This window comes from Zosterops lateralis (assembly GCF_965231275.1).
Source record: "Zosterops lateralis genome assembly, chromosome: Z".
Taxonomy (NCBI): Eukaryota; Metazoa; Chordata; class Aves; order Passeriformes; family Zosteropidae; genus Zosterops; species Zosterops lateralis.
Window position 1 is genome coordinate 11,676,367 of NC_139800.1, and position 19,573 is coordinate 11,695,939.

The 19,573-nt window shown below is 37.2% G+C and overlaps 1 protein-coding gene across 1 annotated transcript in view; it reads right to left on the reverse strand.

The window, feature by feature from the left end:
- Positions 1 to 480: 480 nt before the first annotated feature.
- Positions 481 to 19,573, reverse strand: part of RAB3C (RAB3C, member RAS oncogene family) — a 125,036-nt gene continuing 105,943 nt past the window's right edge. Inside the window, exons 4-5 of the mRNA XM_083883988.1 lie at positions 18,880 to 19,004; positions 481 to 8,611 (exon numbers count right to left, since the gene is read on the reverse strand). Of these exons, the coding sequence (XP_083740114.1) occupies positions 8,424 to 8,611; positions 18,880 to 19,004 (313 nt within the window). The 3' untranslated portion in view covers positions 481 to 8,423. The remainder of the gene's footprint in view (positions 8,612 to 18,879; positions 19,005 to 19,573) is intronic.

The window sequence follows — 19,573 nt, forward strand, 5'->3', positions numbered from 1 at the left end:
CCTGGACAGTGATACATCATGATTTGTGTGAAATAACCACCCACCACAACTGAGATGGGGCATTTGAACTAAGATTACATGATCAACTAATAACAGCATCCAAAAAGCATATGTATTGTTTAGCAGTTCAGACAGTGAAAAATCAAAATTAAAAAAAAACCTTTGCCCTATTTAAAAGGGTCAGCATAGAAGCAGCGTGCTTTTGCTAGGGAAATGACTAAAAAAATCTTTCTCCTTCAGACTGTTAGGGCAAAGTCTCCAGTGAATTCTGTGGAATTCAGAGCTACAGTCACCAGTGCTACTGAGAGGATATTAGTGAAATGAATTTTTGCAGATGTGGTATCTTTGTTGATCATTTAGTCAAAAATGGAGTTATTATTTTCCAGTTTTATCAAGTAAAAGAAAATAAATGAGGAGAGAGGAGTGGGGTGCAAGACCATGTCACCACAACTGAGATATTCATGAATATAGTCTCTTGAATATTTATTGTAATTGCAAAAGGAAGAAAAAAGAACTTTTAGCAAAAGAATTAAACAAACAAAATCCACTTGGTATACAGAAGTCACATACAAACAGAATATCCAATGGAATACACATGGTCGCTACATCTGCACAGAATTAAAACTCTCCATGTGGATAAAACTTGTACTGAACATTCAGACAAGAGCCTCCATGGATTTATGGAGAAGATTCACAAAATTTATCACCCAGCAGCATTTTAGCTAACATATTTTTTAAAACCACAGTAGCTATATTGCAGTAAGAGTCGGGGGAGAAGGCACAGATTGAGTCTCACCCCCTCACAAAGGTATCCTAAACACATACTTCAATTTTTCTTCACTAACAGTTCAGCAAACAAGTTGTTTTGAGAGAACCAGAACAGCTACCTACATGTTATCAAGGTAAGCATTTATTTTCGTGCATGTAATCACATGCCTATGAGGAATTATAAAAAAGCTAGGTAGAATTATCTGCCAGCCCTTGAACTGTCAGGTCACTTAATAATAAAAAGTTTAGGGAGTCCTGTAACAGGCTGTATATTTCTATTTTAATGGTACCTCATATTCTGATTCTTACTTTGCTACTCAGGAACAATGATGCCAAAAATTTTCTTTTTATATCAAACAATTCCAAATTTCTATCTACGTATATTTTTATTTCACTCTGGTCTGTATAATTTTGCAGAGGTTTTAATGGCATTAGGTACAATAAGAGTTTTTAAGGACTTTTCAGGTCATTGCAAGTACTGTCATGTGCTACTTAATGCAATTTGGCTATTTTACCTTCTCAGAGAATGTATTTAATGACATCAGAAAGGAAACCCATGATACCTGTTTCCAGTAGGCCTTAGAATTTCACCCTTTTCCAGATCAAGCAAATTTAAAAAACCCAAAACAATACAACAAACGACCATAACTTATTCAACTTTGCACATTTTCACAGAAATTCATCAAGTCAAACAAAAAATCTACTTATGTAGCTTTTAGTATGGTACTAATGAATATAGTTTTCTAGGAAAATTGTCTGGTTAAACCAATTCCCAAATTCCTCCCCATGGCCCAGACTCAGTGGCCCGTCTCTGTTTAGTAAATTCTCAATGTGGATGACACATGCCTTTGAAACCAGAGATTTAGCAAAAATGAGTTTTTCCGCAGGCTCTATGGGCACAGCTGGGAACCCATGGCAGATCAGTGATTCAGGGTTTAAGGTCCCAAATGTACCCAATGGTGTTGCTGAGTACTGATGGCTTTGCTCATGTTCTTAAAGAACCATTAGAATTATGCAAAGAAACAGGAATAAATAAATTATTGGATGTCTCCTTTTAGTTTCATGGTTAGATTTTGGCCTGCATTTTGTTTCCATTTGTAACTCAGCTTTACACCTAATAATGGAATTGTTGAAGCTTGAAGGCCATGTAAAAATGGAATGAAGAATGTGTGTCAGTATCTTTAAGGAGGTACCTTCCATCTTGAGTATCTGGGGAAGTTAAGAAACTTAAGAGTCAAAAGGGACCCCACTTAAGGTCACCTTCCACACTGCTGTGCTGCTGTGACCTTGAAGCTGTTTGAAAACATGTTAAACTAGGGCACCAACCAAAGTTTGACAGTCATCTTCAAGAATATTGGGTACTCCTATTTACTATTTCAAGTAAATATGATGAGTTAACTGTATTAGATTAAAGAAAACACGTCCACATGATATTATGCAATACAGGCAGAGCACCTGACTCTTTAAGAATAAATAATTAACTCACCATAAATGCTGAGCTCTAAGAGGTTCTTTTAATGCTTCTAGAGAATATGCTTAAAAAAATATAGGCAGAGAGTTCATAAATGGTTTTAAGCATTTTTCTGATGGAAGGCATGTCCCACTGGTGTTGGTGTGACATGAAAATTCTCAAAAAAGGACACTCAGAACCCTAAAAGTAAAATTGACATGCACTTGCATTAAACATACAAATACCTTTGACCATAGTTTTATATATGAAAAATAGTTTAAGTTACTTAAGAATATTCTTACACTACACTGGTAAAGTGTTTACTACAGAATATTTCTACAAGATGTGTACATTTACTAGAAATCTTAAGCCACACAGGCATCATCAACAGCTTATCACACACACATGATGCTTCTCCCTTTCACACAAATTTATATACACTGAGTAAATAATTAAATATTGCACTTATTGGCCCATGATTCCTCAGTCTTGAGGTATTCAAAAATAGAAAAAATATCTATCTTTATAACATTTTTTTCATGCAACATGTAAGACATTTGAAATACACGAACGCTAGCATATAGGTTACACATTGTGACAGTCCAACTGAGTCACAGCACATCTGACATTACTGACAAAATACCAAACAGGAGTTACAGCACAAACATTTCATACATCACTAGTTGCAGGTACATGTCAGAATTACTCGAGGAAAATTATCATCAGAAATGGTAAACAATCTTTATGTAACTTTCATTTTTGTGTATTAGTGGTGGACTTGAAATTATGGGAAAGTCAGGGCTTTTGCTTCTGCCCCAGTTCAGATACCAAGTACCTTTATTGTACAAATGACAAGCCATCCACCTCTGCTGGAACCACGGTTAATACACCCATGGTCTTCAAATGTAACACATTTGATTTCCAGCGGTAATGACAATTTAAGGATAAATTTGGGAAAGGTGGCACTGAATACAAATAAGTAACAGTGGGAAATGAATGAGTACCAAAGATGTACTATTGTATATATGTGCATATGTGTGTGTAGTCACAAATCCTGCTTCATTGAACACCCATGGATAAACAAAAGGAAATAAAATAGAAAGCTTAATTTGCAAAAGCGAACTACATTTACTCCTAAATAAAACTGGTAGAATTCATTCAAATAATTGAAATGAGTTATGTTTTTAAATGAGACTGGACAAGTGATCAACCTTGGAGAATCTGGAATCAGAAAGAATGTATGGATCAACGCGGCAAATTAACACAATTTATGCCCCTGTTGGCATACGTGAAGATATGTTGCTAAATCCCCTGAAGATGTATCTATGAGGCTTCAAACTCATGGTCTCACATTGCTAAATCTTTCATGCTAAAGAAGAACAAGGCTCATGCATTGTGAGTCTATACGAAACAGTCCAAGGAGGAATTGGTCTGTCATCAGCACTCAAATTTAGCTGATGTCTGTAAAAATGTAAATAATAAAACTTACTTCTCAAAAAATAAATACAGAAATGAACAGCTTGTGAGGGGTGGAGTTTGTAAAGGAGTTTCTCTTGGAATCCAATTGCAACATCATTTGTCTGCTCAGAAGAAACAAATGCATAACCACCAAATGTAGAATTTTTTCCCCTAAAACTGGCAAATTTAAAGCATTCTCAAAGTTAGGATCAAACTCCAGCAAATTTTGTACATCCTGAAATAGCACTTCATTTCTGCAATGAAGAAGATGCAGGTGGTACAGCTGAATATACAGAGCTGAGCAGACTGGGAAGAAAATTTAATCTTTCAGACTGATGCTCTGGAAAAGGCCACATAGATGTAGTTGCTCAGGTAATTTCTCTAGGCATTGCATTAAGTATAAGCACAAAGGAACAAACAATTCCAGGTAACAGTCACTTACAGAGCTGTTCAGAGAGAAAGAGTATTTTTGACAGAAAATTAGGCTAGTTCATACTTATTTAAAACACCAAATGAACAAGTCTAAATAAACTAACCATCACCACCAAAAATAACAGACACATTATTAAATCAGTTGCACTTGCAACTTGTGAACATGAACTCTCAAAATAATCAAATACATGCATCTAAATGCTCAACCCAGCAGGGCTGGCTAGCTGTTTGGCAGGAACTGGTCAATCCCCATGCTCCTGGGTGCTCCCAGGTATTTTCTGACCAGTAGCTTGAAGGTGCAGCAAGCAACACATTGTCAGAGCATGATAAGGCTGGTGCATTTCCCATGCACAGGATTAGCCTGCTGCTATAAGCTTTAGTCTAGATCATAACTCGGAAAAATGATTGTGTAGTATTAGTTCAGCTTCAGCTGGCACTATGGAGCTCAGGACTTTGCCCAAAGGCATCTCATCTCTCAGAAATTTAACATACTCTGTGAATCAACTGTTGTGTCTCACCAAGGGGATAAATCTCAGCTGAAGGGAGTGTCTACGGCTGGACCAATGATTTGCTGCGACATTCAGTCTTGTTTCTATGTTGAAAGTGACAACCAATTAATGCAAGGTGTGCAAAAACTTTTTCACTAATACTTGTGATGATGCTGAAAGTAGTTGTTTTTTCTGCTATCTCAGTTTTCATCTGAGCCCTCACCTCTTCCATCACAAAATATGGTCTTTTGTAGGAATTGAAGGAATTGTGCCACACTACTGGACAGGTCAGGGATATAACCAGAACCTGCCTGTGTCCTCCAGGAACTCAAAATCAGTGACTACTGGATATATGTGAAGAACAAGGCATTGATTGTTTAAATTTAGGCCCTCAATCAAGTTGTGACAGGTTCTTCAAAAATGTTCAGTCTACCTGGATTTAAGAAAACTGCAGCTGTATCATGTAAGTCAAGAGGAGCTGAGCCAGATTGACACAGGCTGCTATTGGATATTCTATCTCATAAGTGCTCAAGACATAATTTCAGATAGAAAGCAAATTCTAACACTGTTAGCTCCCTCAGAATTCCTGGAATATTTGGGGAAGGCATAGTAAGTTACTTCTCAAGTTCTAGTTGAGAGAGGTACTGAGATCATGATGTTCATGATCTAAATGTGACCAACTTTATAGCAGAAAACCCAATATTGCTGTGAAGCATATGACTGCAAAAGCCAACCTGTGATAGAAAATCAAAGCCTACTTCTCCAACAGTAGGTAACCCAGATTGAAAAGAAAAAGCCTGCTTGAACTTCCACACATTTTCAATTTCAGAGAAAATCATAATAGGTTAAATTTGGTTTGATGGGACCACAGCAGGTCATCCTTTCCAACCTTCTATTCAAAACAGTGTCAACTGAGAAGGCTGAGTGGTTTTCCCAGGGTTTTAGACAGTCTTGAATAAATCAAAAGATTTTATTTGAACATTTTAAAAATTAATATAACTCTGAACTCCAGGTCTGAGTGTTAGTACAAAGTTTCAAGGAGATTTTAGATACCGACTCATTCTGCTGCTGTATTTCAGATGAGCTTTTTCCTTTTAACATGTTTTTAGCACTCTAAGGAAAAGCACTGCTATGACAGCTGCTTCCTCCAGCCACACCTTCTCATGCAAAAGGCCAAATATGTGTGGGTGCCTAGCAGGTTAGTTGCCTCAGAAACTTGAAGCAGGGGTTCTCCTTAGATTTTGCTGTTACTCTTCTGCCCAGACTCCTGATGTGAAATGAAAAGCAATTAATTAATCTCATTTATGTAAAGAACTATTTATCTACCACTCAATTTGTTTAAAAAGATACATGCTAGTAATGTGTTTCTACCACTGATTAGAGTCTAAATGGACATAACCAGGCAGGGAGGGTCTTAAATTCATTGCAATGGAATACAAGCAAAGTGTGGCTACAGCAAGGGATACCTTGAAGTCTTTTTTCCTTATTGTACTGTGCACAGGAGATGCCCATTTAACATCAAATATCTCAGAGCAAAGCTGGAGGAATACTTGGACTTCCACAGCCAAACTGCTGGATTAGGGACATGCCCAAGATCCTTGACAACGTGATTATGTCTCTACCCTCCTTGCCTGAGATGGTTCAGACTAATTATACAACCTAAGATTTGTCTAAAGAACTTGAAAGCTGAAGCTGAATTCTGTTTTCCTGCTCCTTCTTCTCGAGCAGGAATCACTGACATAACAATAAAAGCATGGAAAACTGCCCAGCAACCACCTCAAATGAAGCTTGCTCAACTTTGCGTGCTTCTGTTTTTTCCAATCAGCTGGCACCTTGTGGGTGAAAATGTACTAGTGAAAGTCTCTCAGCACACATAGCAACACACTGTCTTAAATGAAGGAGGGAAAAAAAGCACTCTGGAGAGAGACAGGTTCATGGTTTGGATGGCACATACCTCTTCCATCTGGCTAGTCCTCTACTCTAAAAAGGAGAGTGCTTTATTTTCATGGAGGTAAATCAGTCTCTATGTCTACTAGGCGAAAAAGTGCTTAAATAAACTAGCTAACAGGACAGAAGTGGTTTAAAAACGCAGACTGAAGACAGCATTCATTCATTTAAGTTAGGCAGCCCAGGCAGAACCCTCCAGGCATATCCATTTTACATGTGTCTATATGCCTTGTATGGAAGTAACTTTTACTTTGTCAAAGTATATTTAGATTATTTAATCAATTTTTTAAAAGTGGTCATTTTCTCTTAGTGTATATCAATACTTACATAAATTGCCTTCAAAAAATATAAACTGTAAAGAAGGATTTCTTTGCAGTTGTGAGTCATTAAGTATACTAAGTGCTACTTCCTTTTCTTTTATTTTTCCATATTTTTCCCATTGCTGACCGTTTAAAAAATGTCATCCTTGTCCTAAATTCTGTCTAATTGGAAAAATAAAATAATCAGTGCTTCTTCATTTATGCTGTTTAGTTAAAAAAAGGTCACTGTGATGCATGTAAAGCAGTTGTACAAAGTACTTCAGGACACAGATGTAAGAAACTTCCACCAATTACTAGAGGAGAAAAACTGTGAAATGTAACTATTTAAACACTTTATCATAAATGAATTTGTGGACTGTATTCTGCTATCTTTCAAGTCTTTTGCTTTTTGATCTTTTCAATGTATTCAGCCTAAGATTAGAAATGGTCACAATTTTTTTATTTTAAAACACCTAGATTTTTAACAGTCCCAATTTTCTTGCCAAAATAAATGGAAAAAAAATGAAGTCAAACTTCAGTTCACTGACACCATCAGCATTTCTGCAATAGGTCTGAGTACAATATAGACATTTGAAGCCACTGTGGTGGTAGCTGTCTCAGTGACTGAATGGGAGATGAAATTCCTGAAAACTGAAGCATGCAGGTTTGACAGCAACATGACAAGGCAACTTTTGGCTATGAACAACCAAACACAATGGATTTGGCTCTGTCAGACATAATATAGGACTGTGTGGTCAATTTCTCATGCAGGCAGAAATAGAAAGAGCTAACTAGCCTACTGTGGGGTAGGTAGTACTGGGATCTTCATAATTATGGAATGAGAAATTAAGTCCAGTTTCAGAAAACTATTAGATAGACATGCAACTCCTATGTAAAAGTAAATACACTAGCTATCCAAACAGGATGAAGTACCTAATATCTCTGAGAGTCTGGACTGAATATCCACATCCAGATGGAAATTCACAGGGAATTTTGATGACTTTGGGCCGAAGATCTAACTTCCTTCTAATTTCTGCAGTTTTCAATCAGCCAGGAATGTGTAACATAGTGAGAGTAGACTTGCCAAGGCAATGTGCTCCAGGAAGTGTCCCTTGTACAAGTGATCTGGACAGAATGAGGGATTGGGTCACCACAGGAATACTTCTAAATTAATTTTCAGTCAGGAAAATATACAAGAGGCATCAGGAAGCTAACTCAAAACACTCTGACCACTACCCTAAAGATTCAACTATATAACTTGAAACTGATGAAGTGAGAGATAAGTGTAGGCAAACATGGTCTGAGGACATGGCACCAGCTGAAGTGTGATGTAAAACAGTAAAAATAAAAGAGAAATTAATATACACCCTGCATGCAAAAGCCAGGTGCTAAAATATGGATCATCCTTTCAAATTAAAAAACTGCTCCATCCCCATATACATATCCAAACAGTTGATGAAGTAAAACAAGACTGTTCTCTCAAATAAATTAATAAAACAGTATAAATAAAGGCATATAGACCATTCATAAATACTCTGTTGGCAATAGAACACACTGGAGCTGCCTTTGCTGATGGCTGCATTAGCAGCTGCAGTTAGGCTGCTGTGGAGGAGGGGTGTCCTTTAGCTGTGTGTTCTGGTTGCTGGCAGCAATGGTGGGATTGGTCTCCAGACTTTCTGACATTTTGTCACAGATGATATCCACAAGTCGCTCAAACGTCTGCTTGACATTAATGTTTTCCTTGGCACTTGTTTCAAAAAATTCAAATCCTAAGAAAATAAACAACATGTTTATGTTCTAGGCATGTTTCGATACCTCCAATAAATACACAAACTTCTCTTGAGCAATAGACACTCAGAAAATAAACATGTGAGAGCACACATATGAAAGAAGATGAGTTAAAATTGTAACACAATCAGAGCAAGTGCACTAGTGCTACTGGCTTTATACAATGCTGGATAAATTCAGGACCACTCCAAATATAATCCCTTAGAAAAATCCTATTTTAACACAGTTTAATCTAAAAACTGATACCTGTTTCAGAGTATTATTTTAGGAATGCCCTATATATACAGCCATTGAGAACAAGTAATCTGTTCCATCTCTAACTATTACATTCCTCTGAGCATTATTCAGTTGGAAACAGCCATTTCCATTGTGATATTAAGGTGCCAAAATACAAAATAATGCATGGAAAAGTACAGGTAAAAAACCAAGCAAGACAAGAAAAGACTTCTGCAATTTGATATTTACTAAAGTTAGGTCTGAATCCATGGGACCAAAGGGATTCCAAATTTCTCAAACCAAACTAATAAAAAAACAAACTCAGAAATGCACATAGGAAAGAAAACATCTTAATTAATTTATATAGAAGGACTTTTTATCTATTCATCCCCAGTGATTACCCCAAAAGCAAAACTAGGGCTATCCTTAGCCCTTAAGTGACACTGGAAGTTTTTATGGAGCAGAGACAGCTGCTCTAAGCTGTCCAGAGACAGTTTCCTTAAGTTCTCTTCTCTGCCCCCATTTGTACCACATCTCACCTCCCACATGTGTCTCATTCATCTAGGCCAGGTTTGCAGCTTGACAGCCAGCCTGCAACCTGGAGGGCTTCTGCCAGTGCTGGGTATTCCCACGTGCTTGTTTCCCTTGCAAAGCATTTGTGTTCTTTAATTTATTGTGTTCTAGGACTTTTCCCACATTTTTCCCCGGTTATGACATTGCTCACCCATTCCCTGATAAATCACAATTTTCTTCTATTCCTGTCTTTCCACTACCTACGGGTTCAATATTGAAACAGTTTACCAAGCATCTGATTCACTGGTAGTTTTACAGAAGCTTGTGCAGTCTGGCTTAGCCTTTGCATAATTATTTTGATTCCTTCTGATTAAATCTGAATATTAATGTGCAATTACCGCTGTCTTTAATTATGAGAAAACTCCCTGTCAGAAAATTTCAATCATTTGAAAATCCTGGCGGAAGAAAGACAACAGATCTTTCTGAGTGTGGTGGTTTGATTTGGGTTTTTAATATTTTGTTTTGTTCCGTTCTGCTTTGAAAGGCCACATGAAATTTAAATGCAAATACTTTGGTCACATTAGTATTATGTATTCAGCATGCCATCTAAACAGAATGTAATCTACACATTCAGTCCTATAACTGTTTTCCAGGCAGCTTTTGCAATTTGAGTTCTACCCTAGAATTACTGCAGGTAATTATATTTAGCTAGGCATTATAATCCAGCAAGAAATAATAAGCAATGTACAAACTCAACTCTGATCTGATTTTTTTTCATATTCCTAATTTATTCAAGGTGCTGGACTGAAGTGTCATGAAGTGTTTAAATGTTTAAATGTGTAGCAGCTAAGCACCAGTGAAAGCTAATGTTCCCAGGGAGTTTAGATAACAAGAGCTACAAATATTGCGCAGGGATTTTTTTGGTCATATGGCCTCTGGTACTATCAGGAAGAAGCATTAAGGGTAAGCTCACCAGTAGAAAAATACACTGCCATAAAAAAACTTTTCATTCCACGTTTCTCTGCATAACAGGAAAACTGTGATGGTTTTTTTGCACAAGAACATAATGAAAAACTTACAAGGCAACCATTTTCTGGGTCAAATGGAGGGTTACACAGTCTCAAGCACAAAATAATTGATTTGAATAAAATTCAGATGTGGTAATTTCTATCAAATATCTATGGATGTCTAGATAAGAAGGAAATTGCAGTCATAGCAGTGGTGTATTTGGATATCAGGCTGTGATGGTATTTTATCACCTTAGACATTAATTGCCTGGACCTTCTGGGTTACCCTTTGCTGCACAGGTGAAAGAAGGAACAGATCTGAGAGAAAGTAGCTGAACATCCAATTGCCTCCACAAGAAAACTAATGTTTTATTCTTTACTGGAATTGTACAGGTGGGAATTTTGGACAGTCTTGGAAATCAGCCCAGACAGCTCTTGCTGTGTAGAGGCCTATGACAGATGCTATTTATATGCTTGAATGTGCAAATAAACATCCATCTTCCCAAGAAGAGAATGGGGCATACATGTGAGCTCTTTCCAGGCAGTTCCTGCCATAAAACAGATGCAGCTGTGCATAGGTAAGACACTTGTAGATGGTCTGTGGAAACTGTTCTCACAGCTGCAGAAATGGCAACACAGAAGAGTCTTTTGAAGCCAATTAAGACAGTAAAGAAAAGCTTTTTGCAGTTTCTGGCAATCACTGTTAAAGCATCCTGGTATGTTCTGAGCAAGTGGGACCAGCTGGATTACAAAAATTCAGCAGAAGAGGAGTTCAGAATCTCATGTGATGCAGCCAAAGACGCCATTGCAAAGACCTTGGCAAGAGAGGCTCCTGAAGGCTCCCAACAGCAATTGACTGTCCTGGGCAAGGGACTCAATTTCTCATGTGAGTGTTACTTTGTGCAAGATATCCCAACAAATTAGATTGGTTATTTTCACTGGTTTGTTTGTTTAACCACAACCCTGCCTGTGGAAGAGTTTCAAGGAGGTATACAGATTTTTTTCCCTAGTGGAGTGTGTCTGGAATCAGCACTTGAATTCTTTTCAGTCTGTTATGGAATATTTTGCAGATCTTTTTTTCCCCATGACACCTCCTTCTCTCCTGACTCATCTTGCAATTGTTTTACTAATGGCTCTTAGACACCCTAAGCTTCATTAATCCCTGTGTATGACAGCCTAAGTTATATGGATTTTAATACTTTCTTCAGGGTTTTTTTCCACTCTCGTTATTAATGGAGAGAAAGTATTTTCCATGAGGGTATAAGAGTGAAGCAAGGCAGCTATCTGGTGATGCCCAGGGAAGCAGAGCTCAAGGAACATCATGTTCCCACCACCTGTGATGATATGTGCTGCTGATGTGGATGAGGCCAGGCAGAGGACATTATTGGAGACATGAAAAGACCAAGAGGCAAGTGGGTAGGTAAGGCACAACAGAGCAGAAACTCAGAAAATCCAAAACATCGGAGTGTTGCCTGAACACATGTACGAAGTGTGTTGAACGTGCAATACCATATTTCAAATGCTTATTTTGTGTTTACTTATGTTTTGCTTTGCTGATTCTTTCCCTCTTTCCCTACTACAAACTCAAAGAAAGCTGCCAAGCTTTTGTCAGCTCCTACAGAGCTCTACAGCAGCAAAGCTAGATAGGGCACTGGCACAGTGCTGTTGTCCACTTGGTGATCTACAATGCACACAGAGCAATTAGACGGCTTATCTGAATCATACAATCAGACAGAATTAGTGACTTTGTACCCTCTCTGCCTCACATGTGTGCTGACTCCGTAGAGGCCTCTTCATGACTGCTCATTAACTTTTGTTTATGACTGCTTTCAAAACACTGGGAAGAAAAAAGCCCAGAAAGCAGAGTCATATCAAAGAGAAGAACATTCTGCACCCTCTCATCTTCCTGAGAAAATGTTGTATCAAGAGCACAGGCTAGACAGTAAATTTTAAGCACATTTCCACAGCCGATACAGACAAGACCTATGCTGATGTTTCACCAGTTGATCAGGAAGACATTTTTGGTTCCAGAGTGTTTGGTTTCAGAGTACAACAAAGACAATTTAATTTATCACCCCTGATATTATGTTTTACAAATGTCCACAAGAGTATGTTCCCTCAATAACTATCCTTCTAAACTTTCATGAGGAAAAGCTTGAACTGTGGTCCTTAGTGCTGCTTTTGTCAGTGCCTTGTTCAATCCAGGCTTGTGAGGAGTAGAGAGAGACTGCAGCATCAGAGCAAGACATGGCTGCAGGAAGCTGCTCCCTTTGTAAGAGTGGGATGTAAAAGGCAAGATCCAGGAAGTCATGGGAATTAGTAATTTAACAATATCATTGTATATAAAGCAGAAGAGTTAATAATGCCTTATTTTCTTTCTAATGCCCACATCCTGTGGGCAGTTCTGAGGGGGCACTGGCAGGCACCTACCTTCTTGCCTGCTATGAATAGTATCTAATAAGTTTTGCATTCACATTACAGTCTGTCAGTCAAGGCAGTTGCAAGACCTTTCTCCTCTGCTCAGATGTCCACTTCCTCAGAACTGTCAATATATTTTAGCCAAAGAGAGAAAGGACACATATGGCATGACTGCAAAGGTCACCTCTCCTAGGAAACTGGGCTGAAAGTAGCTGGAGACCACTGCTGTTCTTCAAAGTATCTCCTACATCAGCAGCTATCTGGTTATGGCAGCAGTTCTGGTTTGCTGGGGTTTGCTCTCTAGATCAGTAGGATGAGATCTCTGCTGTCCTAACAAGCCCAAGTGCTGACCTGTGATAAGAAAATTATTAAAACAACATTGAGCCTCAGAATAGGACTCTGCTAATATTATCTCAGTGAAGAGCTGTGCTTTATTACCATTCAAGATAGAGAATTAAAATGAAGATAAAAATTATTAACAAAAATGCTAATGTATTTATCCAGACTTTAGGATGCCTGAATTTATTAACAAAAACAAAGCTAAAGGGGGACTCTCAGCTGTGGCAGAATGGACAAACCCAAGGGGCAGTTACTGGTCATGCTCCAGCTAACATCTCATTATCCATTCTTTCATAACAGAAGGGTTTATATAAATTCCGGTTGTATTGATTCTGATTATGGTTTTCACATACCTTTTAAATGAGTGCATTTGGGCAATAAATTAGATTTCTGGCAAAGATATTTTTGTGTGTTTACAGGAGACATGGGTTGAGCAAACCCTTGCTCCTCATTGTTATTAAATATCTTTGCTGTAATGCAGTTCCCAGTATGTGAAAGCAATGGCAGGTTGGCTTTCCCCCCAGTAAAAGAACATCCTGGGGACAGGAGCCTGTAATTGTTCTGCCAATACCATGTCTGTATTGTAACTAAACAGAAGACTGGTATTTGTCAGTGCTGTCAGTCTTTCTCCTACCCCTTGAACTAACATTTTCCCATTAAAAGGAGCTAAAAAACAGTGAAGGATGGAAGTTTGAACAGCATATTGCAGCACAATCCAATTATTTTTATTTTTAATGCCAAGTTAGATGCAGCCATATGTCTGTGCTCTCTAAGCTGTGGATGACCCTGTCTTGTGCACCACCAGCCTTCAGTCAGCCACAGAGGCAAAACAGAACTTGCTGTTCTAGCAAACTGTGTGTTGAGGTGTCAGTTCCCACTCGGCTCCTGATTTAAATGCCAAAATTACAGCACTAAAAATGCCTCTTCAGTTCACTGCCTAAACTCACAGCTGCCTAATATCCCCAGCATGCCCACAGGTGCCTAATGTGTGCATTACCCCCCCAGGCCTCACAGCACGGGCAAGTGGAGGTGCACCCCAGTCCTGATGCTGGGGACCAGCTGCCTGGTGCCTCAGCCCTGGAAGAATTCAGAAACCAGTCTGGTTCCTGCTCTATCTCAGCAGCAGCTCTGCTCTTGCAGGCTGGGTCAGACCACATATAAGTGCACCTGCCAACAACACTGACAAATGCCCCACTTTTAGGCATGCTAAAATGGTTTAATTTGAAGAAATGCAATCACAGATCAATTGTGTCTCTGTTGTCTCCCTGGCAAAACCATTACCTACATAAACATATGAGCCAAGAAGAAAATGAAGACTAAATAGCCAGGGAAGGATGATTCTATTTGAAGTAAGATTTTTTTGTCTTGTGTTTGGTGGAAATTATTTTCAAAGCACTGGGAATCAAGAAGGGAGAGAAAAGAAAAGAAAAGGAAAGGAAAGGAAAGGAAAGGAAAGGAAAGGAAAGGAAAGGAAAGGAAAGGAAAGGAAAGGAAAGGAAAGAAAAGAAAAGAAAAGAAAAGAAAAGAAAAGAAAAGAAAAGAAAAGAAAAGAAAAGAAAAGAAAAGAAAAGAAAAGAAAAGAAAAGAGAAAAGAGAAAAGAAAAGAAAAGAAAAGAAAAAAGAAAAGAAAAGAAAAGAAAAGAAAAGAAAAGAAAAGAAAAGAAAAGAAAAGAAAAGAAAAGAAAAGAAAAGAAAAGAAAAGAAAAGAAAAGAAACTTAAAGGAAGTGGTAACTCAAATGAGAAGAGAAAATATGGAGACAAGGTATGTAGTTACATCTGAGGGGTGAAATTACTGTCTCTCTGAGTGACAAGCTGTGGAGGAGCACTGAAGTCACAGGCACTGCTGACACAGATATTATTCAGAGGCCTTTGCAGGTTCCCTGAATACAGTGTGAGGGCTGGTTTCTGCTGCCTCTTGCAGAAGAGATTATGAGAGCTCACTCAGAAAGAGCCTGTTTCATTTTGTTTTCTGACATTGGATGATGGCCTCAAGGAAAAATAGAATGCCAGTATAAATTTAGGAAATGTGTGAGTGCAACCTAGGACATGCTTAGACATGATGAATGCCCCCAGCCATGGTTGATCCTAGATGGCAAAGCATAAGAAAACCTGAGAAACCAAAGAACACATAAAAATTGATGTATCTAATAAGCAGGCACAGCAGAATGTCCCAAATAAATGGGGAAACTGTATGTCAAACTGCATATGCAAGTATCCACTTGACTGTGCAGTTAATTCACTCTATTCACAGGTCTGTGCACACCTCTAGCTGATAATCCTCACCTGGAATGTAGATAACAATATCAATATATCATACAGACCGTGAATAGGAAACCAAGACATCAAGCTACCTGTGAGTCACTTCTTTTATTTCTCTTCTGACAATTGACACCAAACTTATATGAATGTGTGAGCTTTGCTGAAAGGCACAAGAGCAGTATCTCAGAAAACTGTGTGAGTAATTCAGCTGGCAAGAGTGCATGCATTTTGCTGGCACGACGTTCCAACTCTATTTTACTAAAATGCTTTAAAGTATGTAAGTGCTGGCTATATTTCTAGTCACTTCATACCCAATCAAGGGACTGCTGAGAGCAAATATCCATGAAGAAAAAAAATATCATAAGCATTATATTTCATACCCTTTTTCTGGTAATGATTAGGGAATAAATATCTTTAAATGTGTTTGCTGTGATTACCAAAACAATACTAACCTTGCATTAATTATTTCTCTCTATTGGCTGGTTTGTCACATTTCTACGCATTCCTGGAATTATATTTCTATGAGGAAAAGTTATGTGACTTTATTTGATCTCATCTATTTTCATTTCATTCTAACTTAATCTTTTAATGATATTATTGTGTTAAACGACCATGAACTGATTTCTTAAAAATACACTTTAAAAAAGTACTGAATAGGATGATAAGAATGACTAATGTATGTCTTTGTGTCTTTATGCCTGGAACAATTAAATATTCTGGGAATTGCCATATGGAGAAAAAAGAAATATGACAGAGCTCTCTGAAATCCAGAGAGGTACAGAGAGCAGGTAACAGCAAAAAATTGTACACTTTTTGTAAGAATATAACTGTGCAGAGAAATATAATAGAACTATCAGGGGGCCAATTCAAAGAAGTAGATAACAGATAAACTGTACATATTTAAAGGATGTTGTGGGTGCTGTGATTCTATAGGGCTTCAAAGACATCATTGTACAAATCCACAGAAAAAATTACAAAAGGCCTATTGAATATAAATGTATTGCATTTGGTTCATGAGACCCACAAATAGAATTTGTTATGGTCAGAGAAAGTATCACTGCATGTTTTCCAGTTCACATCTTTCACAAAACACCTACTACACTGCTTGTAGCTATGATCCATGGTGGTATGGCTAGTGACATGTTAATAACAATAAATTAAAAAAAAAAATCTTCAAAGCAAATGACAGATTCTGACCTCATAAACATTCTGTAATTTTCCTTCAAGGTCAGGTCTGTTTTTATTTTCTCAGTGACTTCAAATAAATAAGGCCTGAAAATAAAATCACACTTGAGAACAGAGGTTGTCACAGTGTAGTTTTTGTACAGCACTCATGATTGTATTTGCTTGTGTCAGTCTGATCAACATTGAGCTCAAAGGGCCCACAGTTTTAAAATGTCTGGCTGGACAGAAAAATCTATATTGTTATTTTTAAAACTTGTCAGTAAGAGATGTTATCAACTTGCTGCCAGAGAAACAAAAGACAGTCCCATGTGTATAACACAATGGGTGCCCTCCAAACCAGCCAGCAAGGCCAGTGCACTTACTGCAGTTAAGGAAAAATCTTTCTTTCTCTTGGTGGTTCCTGGCACCACCTCACCAGTCTCTGGGCAGATTTAAGAAATGATTGCAGCTGTACAGGAAATATGTAAATATTTGTGTGTGCAGTCTGACTACAGTAAATTACTGGATCAGAGACACAAGTTATCTAATAATCTGCCCTTGAGATAGCCACAGGATATATATCTGAGAAAAGAAACCCCCTGAGTAGATAAATATGGAAATAGAGGATAATCTTCTTCCATACAGATTGAATTTTAAACCCCAGGAGACAGAATTTGCTTCAAAGCCTGAAACATGAGTTTTGATATCTATCTCATTACCCTTTTTTTTCTTTTTTTCAAGCATTCGTTATTACATCTGAGGATTCTTGACTGTAAAACATGCAAAGATCCTTCTTGTCTTGATAAATTCATGACCTTGGGGATGCCTTGTCAATTCACTGCATTATTTTTTTTTTTTTTTTGTAATAGGAATATAGTTCAAAGAATAAAAATTCAGATTTTTTATGTGACTTTAAAAAATCTTGAAACTCTCTAGTGAAAATTTATGGTTGTTGCTAAACATTTCAGCAGCTTGTCAAAATCTGTGGTAGAAGTATACAGTTAGATTTTTGGGATCTATTTTTCCAATGAATACACTTTCCTATCTCTTAGTACAGGGAGTAAATATTAGAAATGGGAAGAACAGACATAGGAATAAATATATAAAAATACAACAGATATTTCTGCAAAGATAAATATCCTTCGTTAATGGTTTTGTTGCAAGCAGTTTGAGAAACTCAATTCTTCACAAATATTGGGAAGTTGTCTGGATATAAGTGTCTGTTAAATATTTTCTGTCATCTTTCAAGAAATAACTTATAGTAATCTCTAATGTATTCTTTCAAGGAGTTCTTTTATACATATGCAACACTTGTTAAGACAGATGCAATAGGAATGTATGTTATTCTGATGAAATTGTTTACCAGGAAAAGTAATTGTATAAGCAGAAAAAAAGTATTTTTAAAAAAAATAAGATCATTGACTTATGAATATACATAACTTAAGAACCACCAGCATGAGATTAGATCCCCTCTTAAAACATCCTTTCATCTGCTTATATAGGACTAGTGACAAGAAGATCTTGGTTACATGTATTTTGACCAGATTGAGCTTTTACCACACATAACTTAAAAACTAATACCAAATCCATGCCCATAATTTATGATTGCCTGTAAATAAATTGACCTCTAACAATGCCAGAGTTTGATTTACACACCTGCTGAGCTTACTCTCCAGATATCAAGAAATTTGAAGGAAAAAAAGAAGCTGGATTATAGTATTACAATGATGCTCTGGAAATTTTCCATTGAAGTTTGGCCTGTGTCACTTCAAACACATTTCATGGTATGAAAGGATAACACTGTTGTGTAGAAACAGAAACAACAAAAGTGCTCAAAGCTTGGCAATTCTTTGTGTGTACAGAATTTGCTTTCCAGAGGGAGATTTTATGAGACAAGTTCGTACCTACAGTTCTGTGAATGTACAGTAGATCAGTGGATTAAGTGTTAGCAGCGGGAGTTGAGTTGAGTTGGACAGCAGTATATTTCTGTTTTGGATTATTGGTATTGCTAATCATACTAATAATAACCTAAACATGTATAATGTTGGGGGTTTTTTTCTTTTTTTCTGCAATTTCACCTTTCCTTTTTTTTTTTTTTTTTTTTTTTTTTTTTTTTTTTTTTTTTTTGAGTGCTGCTTGAGGTTTTTGATTTATTTGTTTCCTTGCTCCATATCGAAAAGGCATATCAAAGGAAAGCAGTGTGTGACTATTCCTTTGTAATGAACATGTCATGAATATGTTTTTACAAGTACTGCAGCAATTAATGAAATTAGTTTGTGCATTCTCACAAGCAGTCACAAAGTCACAAAGTCTTTGTTGTGTCTTTTCTTACCAAGTTGCTCTGCTAAATGCTTTCCCCTCTCCGTGAAGATTACCCGTTCATCCTCCATGTCACATTTGTTGCCAACCAAAATAACCTGGGCATTATCCCAAGAGTATGTTTTGATTTGAGTTGACCTTAAAAGAGAAAGGGAGAGAGAGGAGTCAAAGTAAAGCAAATTCCCCTTAAGTCAATTACAAACAGAGTTGCAAAAAGACAAAAGAGACAACACTGATTTTGACAACTAGGATTACATTATTCTGTTTAATTACAGATTTCAAATAAACTAACGATTTTCTGTCAGGCCTAACTATTATGGAAATAGTATCAACACAGGTTTTACCTTTGCCTGTTAAAAATAATATTTTCTCCTTCCATCAACATTCTTGCTATACTTTTAAAAAGAAGAGATGATACTTTCTCCCATTTTCACATTTTAATACAAACCTTAAAATCTAAAAACAGAGCTCTGAAAGAAAATCAGCAATGTATCAATTTCTTATATTTACTTTTAACATCAGGATGTAAATTTAGCAGCAATACTTCAAAAATTTCAGATCTAGTCTGTCTTCCTTCTGTTTTTTCTCTTCTGCACATTCCTCTGCAGGTCTTTGATATACCAGAAGGTCAGCAACACTTAGATCGTGCATTAAGCCATGGGCAAGGGCTGAGTTTGAACTCTGATTTATCTTCCATTTAAGTTATA